The sequence below is a fragment of the Pistacia vera genome, unplaced genomic scaffold, assembly GCF_008641045.1.
Source record: "Pistacia vera cultivar Batoury unplaced genomic scaffold, PisVer_v2 Contig196, whole genome shotgun sequence".
Taxonomy (NCBI): domain Eukaryota; kingdom Viridiplantae; phylum Streptophyta; class Magnoliopsida; order Sapindales; family Anacardiaceae; genus Pistacia; species Pistacia vera.
This window is the reverse complement of record NW_022195997.1, coordinates 99116-107972: the sequence shown is the minus strand read 5'-3', so window position 1 is coordinate 107972 and position 8857 is coordinate 99116. Positions and strand designations below refer to the sequence as shown.

The following is an 8857-nucleotide window of genomic DNA, read 5'->3' as shown; positions in this document are numbered from 1 at the left end:
ACTATAATCATCTTTTTTCCCGTTTGGAAATAGCGTCACTGTATTCTCTTATAGTGAGCTCATCTTTCCTCCATAATCCAAGAAGAATATATATATTCTTAAGCCTTTTTCAAGTACTTAAGAATGTCTATTGACACTCATCCAGTGTCATTCACATGGATTTAGTTGATATCTTCTACTAGTGCTAAATGCACATAAGACATCAATCTAAGTACATAACATATTACTCACTTGAGCCTGATTGATATCCACCAAAAGTGCTGAATGCACATTAAATATCAATCTGAGCATACAAGATGGATCCACTTCCTAAAGCATGTGGGATTCTCTTCATTTTATCTCTCTCATCGTGTGGTTAAGGACACATATTCTTACAGAGATAGAGACCATATTCCATCAGAAGAAATCCCTTCTTGGATTTTTTCTATACTGAATGTGTTCAGTACCTTGTCTATGTACTCTGACTTAGTTTGAGCAACCTACACGATCTATCACGATAGATCTTTATTCCAAGGATGTAGGTTACTTCCCTAAGTCCTTCATGGAGAAGCACTTGGATAACCAAGTCTTTACCGACTGCAAGTTTAATATATCATTCCCGATCAGAAGTATGTCATCGACATACAACACTGAGAATGCTACTGCGCTCCCACTCACTTTCTTGTAAACACAGGGCTCATCTTCATTCTTGATAAAACCGAATTCTTTTACGGCTTCATCAAAATGAATGTTCCAGCTCCTTGAAGCTTGCTTGAGTCCATATATGGATCTCTGCAACTTGCATACCCTATTAGCTTGCCCATCAAGAATGAAACCATCAGGTTGTGTCATATACACATCCTCCTCAAGGTTTCCGTTAAGGAAAGCAGTTTTGACATCCATTTGCAAAATCTCATAGTCATGATATGCAACAATTGCAAGCATAATCCGGATGGATTTAATCATGGCAACCGGAAAAAAGGTTTCTTCATAATCAATGCCATGAATTTGTTTGAAACCTTTGGCAACCAGCCGTGCTTTATAAGTATGCACGTTGCCATCCATGTCAGTCGTCTTCTTGAAGACCCATTTACACCTTATGGGATTTACCCCTTTAGGTGGTTCCACCAGAGACCACAATTGGTTCTGGTACATGGAGTCCATCTTAGATTTCATGGCTTCAAGCCATTTAACGAAATCTGGATCCGATATAGCGTCCTCATAGGTTCTGGGTTCATTGTCTTGGTAGACTAGTACATCGCCATGTTGAGCCACGAGATAACTGTATCTCTTGGGCTCATGGTGTACTCTCCCAGATCTACGTAGCTCTTGTGCTACCTGAGGTGGGTCACTTTGATCCCCAAGTTGTGGAGTAACCTCCTCATGATGCTCAACCACTTCTTGTGGCACATCATCCCGTCCTTCGTCTAGTATAATTTGTGATTCTAGAACTTCATCGAGTTCTACTTTTCTCCCACTAGTACTTCTTAGGAAAAATTCCTTTTTCTAGGAAGACACCAGATCGAGCAACAAAAAATTTTGCACTCTTCTGGGTGGTAGAAATAGTATCCTTTGGTCTCATTTGGATATCCCACAAATACACATATACAGGATTTTGGGCCCAGCTTGTTTGAAGTCAATTTCTTAACATAAGCTTCGCAACCCCAAATCCTTAGATAAGACAAGTTGGGCTTTCGCCCACTCCATAGCTCATATGGAGTCTTATCCACAAACTTTGACGGCACACGGTTCAAAACGTGAGTCGCAGTCTCTAGGGCATAACCCTAGAACGATGCAAGTAAATCATTAAAACTCATCATGGACCTAACCATGTCAAGTAAGGTCATGTTCCTCCTTTCTGACACTCCATTGTGTTAGGGTGTATAATGAAGGGTGAGTTGTGATACTATCCCACATTCCCTCAGGTATGTTTAGCTCAACTTGCCAAATTGGCATAATTGTCATTGTTTAGATTATCCTTATTGTCTTTCTTAAAGAACATATTATTATTATGAAACAGTTCCATAAAGAATATTATTTACACTAAAGGATAATAATCCATTAGTAAACTAATACTCTCATTTGTCCTAAGTGGACACAGAAATATAATTTCTAGAAACTGAAGAAAAATCATAATAATCCACGAGTTCTAACAAACAAGCCCATCGGCTAAATCAGACGATAAGATCCTATAGCAAATGCAACAGCATGTGCTTTATTTCCAACTGGTAGGTCCACCTCTCCCTTGGCGAGCAATCTACTCTACCATAGTTCCTACACATCAATCAAATGTGAGAACCACATCTTGTGTCAACTAGATGTTTATAGGAGAAGTTAATCTCAAAAACGTACCTAACGAAGAAGTGACATTCTTCTTTTCTTTTGCTAGGAAGGCCTTGCAATGTTTCCTCCAGTGGCTGGGATTCCCACAGTGAAGACAAACGCCTTTCCTTTCTGCAACAATTCTTTTTTATGACTTCTGAGCCCTTTCCTTTTCACTTGAGTTGGCTTCAACCAACGTCAATGTTTCTGACATTTTCATGCCTGACTCAGTAGCCTTCAACAAATCCCAAAGCTTGGAAAGGGTATTCTTCTTATCTTCCTCAATGAAGTCATAGCCAAATTGAGAATAAGAATCCGGTAAAGACTATAATATTAGGTTTATTGCTAAACCTTCTTTAAGTCCACATCCCAAAATTTCAAGCTTGTTCATATACTCAGTCCACTTGAGTATATGATCGCCAATTTCGGTATCCTCTTCCATCCTACATCTGAATAATGACCAAGACACCATATTCTTCTCATTTCTTTGAAGAAAATAAAGAATAGAAGCTAAATCCATTTTCTGGCACTGTTGTCACAATAATGGTGCCATTGATGCAAGCACAATGTATCTAGTCATTTATGCTTTTGCATCATGTGTATGCTTCACATATACATACCTAGTCTCATGGATAGAACTATGAGCAGGCTCTGGTGATAGAGCTTGCTCAATGGTGTATAATCTATCGCTTGACTAAAGTATATTGTTTATACTTCTATACCAGTCAACGAAACTTTCAGCATTCTATTTCTCTCCCAGTTCGATGATTTGTAGCAGTGATGTTGGGATCATTTTGCTCAATTTTAAGTGAATCTACAAGTGCAGAATAAGTAACCGTTATTACCGTGTTCATCATTATTTAATAAGGTCTTTTATTAAACGATGCTCCCACTATTTTACTCAACTCAATAGCCCTCACTATTAACTCGGGAAAGTCCGTTGACTTTCATAGTGGATCGAGATCCCATCCTACCCATTTCAAACCTTCGCTTTGGCGAACAAGCCAAAATGAGTTGATTAGGTAGGCCAACAAACTTAATCCACATCAGATGATAGCTCCCACTATCAACCTCAAATGTGAGAAAGCCAACAAGCCAATCACACAATCTAATGGTCTCTACATGCCATCGTCCTCAAGTGTGATTCTCAGTATCAGTAGAGTGGACACTACATCTCACCACGTACACAGTATATGTGTACTGCTCTACTATGCCTATGAAGCGCGTTTATCAACCTTCGCTTTGGCGAACAAGCAAAACCGTCATTTTAAGTCGACCCATCACCATTAAGGAAAACTCTAATACATTTTAACCTCCCACTGGTAGAAGTGCACCATTCGCTTTGGGGAACAAGGTTTCGACGAACAATTGTTTGATTAAAACCATGGTGATGGAAGGCTTACGTGACTAAATATACTTTAATTGAGGGTTTTGTTATTTAATGTCTCACCAGATTATTATCTTTGTTAGAATGACATTGTTTGGCATGTTATTCAACATTCAACCTTAGCATGCATTCTAAACATAATATAAAATGTTCCGGTACATGGCCCAACTAAAACCGATTTCCTCGAGCCTAGAGGAATCGGTGGGTCACCTAGGGGTCCTGTAATAAACATCTTGAGTCTTCAAGTATGGTTGCCTCGTCCTTTGCTCCGTGTTCAAGTACATTACAAAAATATCATTCTAAATTTACAATAAAATAATTATACAAATTCTTTACCTCAATAAATTTAGAAACCTCGATTTACATTCGAGGAGAATTAGATGAGAAGAGAATGTACATCGAGAAGAGGAGAAAGGCAGGACACGCAAGCCCTATTTAATAAATTTACAACCATACATACCCAAAAATAATTTAAAACATTCACCCTTAGGTCTAAGGCTCATGTATCGAGCACCATGCAATATACAAACAAGTATAAAGCATAAATTTCAAAAACAATCAATTTTTGAAATTTATGGGTTAATTACAATTACCCCTTGACAATTTGTAGATCTGATTTGGTCTAAAAGTTTTGAAACTTTACATTCTGGCCCCCTTTGCACTCAAAAGTGCTCTCACTGCTGCGATGAGTTAGATCGCTACGGCATGCGTTGGTTATGCTGACGTCCACACTCTACGTACGTTCGCCGCGGCGATATGGTACAGCGCCTGTCCTAAGGACGATCGCCGCGGCGAGTGCTGTTTTCATATAGCACTTGTCTAGAGGACGATCGTCGCGGCAATGCATTATATCGTCATGGCAAGTGCTGGTTTTGTCACCAGCGTGAGCGTGAACAACGCTCGCTACGACGATGGGTTATATCACCGCGGCGAGCGTATACAGATCTGTAGCTTTGGATCTGTGCATGCAGTAACCATACACACTCTAAACGGATTTTGCAATCAATCAAACACATTGATCTCAACAAAAATCCATCAACCATTATTCCAAACTTGCAGATTATCATTAAATTAAAATTAATCGATTAACAAATTTCTTAAAACATGATTTTAAGACAGATTTTAGGCAAATTTTATAAGGCAACATAATATCATCAAATACATGTTATGAACCATCCACATAAAAACTGTAAAATTTGGTACCCTAGGCTCTGATACCACTGTTAGGAAACGGTCCATATATGCAGCGGAAAACAAAATCATAATAACAAGGATTGTTACCATTGAGCCAAGATCAAAGGTACAATTTTTACAGCTTATGTTAAAATAGAAATCTGCAAAAATTAATCATGAGTTTAGAAAAACATACACATATTTGGAGGCTCGTTTTTGCTACCGACCCAAGTGTAGGATCGAACTTATCACAAAGAACTAAGGAGGGATTTGCTAGATCCTCCTTAGCTTTAAGATCAAAGAAGAAAAATCAAATGAATTGATTTTGGGCAAAAATGAATTCTGCCGTGGGAGAGAGTGAGAGGGGCTATTGTGTTTTTCTTTTTCAAAGAGAAAAATCAATTTCTCTCAATTAACACACACCCTTTTTGCAAATAACAAGTTTTCTTTTATATTGAAAACTTAGTTGCCCTATTCCCATATGGAATGGGCTTGGGCTCCAACCCGAACACCCCATGTTACCAAACACTCCCAATTAGATATTTTATTTTATTTCATCATTATCTCAATTAAAATCAATTAATATATATTTAATATATATATATATTAACATTTAACAATAATGATAATATATTTAAATATATGCGAACACATATTTAAACGTAATTTCACTTATTTAATTTTTCCAACAAATTAAATAAAGCTACGACCTCAGCAAATTTAATTGCATTGTGAAATTAACAAAATACCCTTTCGCCCAAAAAGACGAAAATGCCCTTCTTTCTTCCTGACTCTTAAATTATCTTCTATGTGTGTGACCCATAGGCTCCTCATCATACCGGCAGTGTATAGTATCGCGATTAACACCAGTTAATTGTCTCACTAATACACAGACCAAGATTGGCCTTTAGCAAGGCATTATGGTCACCCAATAGATTCGGATTCAGCAAAGCAGCTACTTGTCAACGATATGGTTACCGTACAATTCGATCCTTTCATCATACGTTATCTCGACGAAACGAAGACATAGAAATAGTGTCAACCTTTGGTTACTCTCGATATTATGTATTCAGTTTCTGGACCAATGACCCGTATTATAATCCGAATAGAACAACAACTCAATCCCATTGTGGCCACAGTTTTAGTGTCATTGTCAATCCACTATAGTCTTGATATACTGAATTTCGCCGTGAGATAACTTCTCCCGTACCCGGGAGTGATGAATCCTCTGTCAATCCACTATAGTCTTTATACACTACTTGATGCAGCCAATCACCACCGTATTGACAGCTCTAAAAAGAACTGCGTTAGGCTAGTGTCAAACTACACCAATCGGTGCACAAGGCGCTCCGGTGATCTCAAGTCTAAGGATCACATGTACCACTATTCGTTAGAGGATTTGTTCCATAGACACTGGGGTTACCATCCATATGGAATCCTTTGGTGGGTCAGTCCAGTGAACTTGCTGTGGTGTATTCGCCTACAGCAAGCACCCATGTGTTGCACCAAGTTGTCACCAAACAACCTTGACAAGTGAGATTAGTCACTGCCTTTTGACAAGGTCGTTCAATACTATGATAGCCTTACCGTATTATCTGTGCCCTTACTTCAGAATAATACTGGGGCTACGGACGTTTCTAGAATGGCCATCATATGTGCTCATAGGGTTCCCACTATCAAGATTTGAAACACATGATACCCTCGTCACGGTTCTACCATTCTAAGGACATATATCAATACGTATTGCATTAATAATGATTTACGCGATATAGAATAAAATGCCTTTTATTATTGATTAATGAACATTATTACAAAGAGTTAATTCTACAATAATTGATTGGCTCTATGACACCTACTCCAACCTGAGGGAGGTCCTAGTCAACCCCCAAATTAATTGTTTTGTAAATTATAGCTTTGTAAATTAATTATAAATTATTGCACTCTTTTTTTCTTACCAAGTTTTTGTCCCAATTAGGTTTTTCTTGGTAAGGTTTTAATGAAGCAATAATTGTTGTATTTTCTTATTTTATTTTTTGATAAATGAATAAATATATTTTTTCTTATATTACAATTTAATTATATTAAAATTAAATTAATATTTGAAATGTTAACAAAAAAATTAATTAATTGAATTGAATTATTGATATTTGAAAAGTTAGCTAAAAATAATTACACAAAACAAAAAAATTAAAAATTAAAAAAAAATTGTGGGCCAACCCGGCCCAACTTGCACCAAAACCCGTCGGGTTAGGGTTGACGTGCTGGGCTGGGCTAGCCCTTCTAGCCAAGAGGCGGGCCGAGTTTATTGGTGGGTCAGGTTAGGCCCGACCCACCTTTTTGCATAACCCACCGTGGGGCGGGTTATTTTTCCACCTTTACCTACAACGTGTACAATTGAAAAGAAAATTATCCAAATTACAAGGAAGAATCAATAACAATAAAGCAAGAGTAATAATAATTAAAATGGACTAATTATTAATTACCCTCTCCGTAGAAAACAATATTGTTCTCATCAGTTTTCCCTGACTTGTTTCAAATCCAGTTCGCAGCACAACAGCCAAACAGCCACCATCAGGGGTTTTGAGAGGAAAGGTCTGACTCCAGCAAGACATTAAAAGCATTAAACTGGGATCTTGGCACCATATCAACATTAAAATCGTAGAAAAAGATAACAGATATGACTTACCTTATCAGGAGTGTGCTGCAATATCTTAGTCCCACCAAATAAAACATGATATTTATCTCGTCTAGCTGATAATTTCTCTTCCGATCCCCTGCCCATGATCGAAACCTGAAAAAAAAAAATCAGGTATTGAAGTTTTTTTAAATCTAGAAATTTATCAGACCCAAACAAATAACTACTCTTGCTTCTATAAGAGCATTGATTATCAAAACCAAATATAAGTCCAGCCAAAGTATATGTCAAATTAGGGTCCAAATTAAAAAACAAAGAATTAAGACATACAACAAACTCTTGATGTAAAATTTGCAAGCCTATCTAGGAGAATGTTCTGATATTCTACATTATTTTTCAAGGCCCCTAAAATAACAAAGGGCAGTATTAACCATGTACACATAATAGTCTAAATTGCATCTGCATCAATTGGGTGGGTGGACAGAATAAAAAAAACTGAAGAAGAAGAAGAAAAGGAAAATATATCAATTACAATACAACATAAAATATCCATCAAGTTGAGATCACCAAAATGGTAAGAGATGCTACCCCAAAATTAAAATAACAAAATAAATAAGAAAAAGAAAACAACCTTCCACTGGGGAGTAGACTCGCCTGTGAGAATGGCTTCATTCACAATAGCACTTCCAGCTAATATAAGCATGTCTGCTGGTACAGACTTATCTTCACCACTCTGACCAGAAGAGCGCCCGATGGAGACAACATCACCAGGCAATAGATCAGTGCCCAAGAGCTTAACCCACCTATAATTCATAATGTTAAACAAATAAATCTTCAAATACATAATCGATTTGCTAAGTGCAGAATTTATCATCAAATGACGTACTTTCCACAACGATGCACCATGAGTGTCTGGTTATCAACTCTAACACGTCTTAGCTCAGTTAGAGTCTTTAATCGACTTTTTGCCATTGTTGACTCAAACATGAACAACATAAAGAGGGTGAACAAATTTTAATACCAATATTCATCCAAACACCAGAGACCAAAACAGAAAACCTACGGGAAATACTAAAAAGGTAAAGAAACTGCAAGAGCAAAGAGCTGAACAAGAATAACAAAAAATCGAAAAAAAAAAAAAAAGAAACATTAGAGCTGTGAAATGACAAACTTGAAACACAAAAAACGGCTCCATGCAGTTCTCCTTCATCAATTTCTGGAATGTAGGTTGTAAGCACATGTTTGTTACGGTTGATGCAATCGAGTTTTGGAATCATACTCGACTTTATTTTGGGCTGTTCTTTGCCTCCTCTCGATGGGTTATGGTTGTTCCTGTCCAGCCAAGGGCAGCAGCTGGTTTG

General features: G+C 37.4%; 1 protein-coding gene across 1 annotated transcript; it reads right to left on the bottom strand.

The window, feature by feature from the left end:
* Window positions 1-7314: 7314 nt before the first annotated feature.
* Window positions 7315-8577, bottom strand: LOC116128026 (probable manganese-transporting ATPase PDR2). Its single transcript, XM_031413699.1, has 4 exons — window positions 8383-8577; window positions 8128-8299; window positions 7548-7652; window positions 7315-7455 (listed from the first exon to the last, which is right to left on the bottom strand). Exons 1-4 carry the CDS (start codon window positions 8490-8492, stop codon window positions 7330-7332), a joined length of 513 nt encoding a protein of 170 aa, XP_031269559.1. The 5' UTR covers window positions 8493-8577; the 3' UTR covers window positions 7315-7329.
* Between the last annotated feature and the right edge of the window lie 280 nt (window positions 8578-8857).

Excerpts from the sequence above, each read along its gene's own strand:
- LOC116128026 (XM_031413699.1), bottom strand. The coding sequence starts at position 8,492 with ATGTTGTTCATGTTTGAGTCAACAATGGCAAAAAGTCGATTAAAGACT. Across the intron at positions 8,300-8,382 it reads ATGGTGCATCGTTGTGGAAA|GTGGGTTAAGCTCTTGGGCA; the intron begins GTACGTCATTTG and ends TATGAATTATAG. Across the intron at positions 7,456-7,547 it reads TGCAGCACACTCCTGATAAG|ACCTTTCCTCTCAAAACCCC; the intron begins GTAAGTCATATC and ends TGCTGGAGTCAG.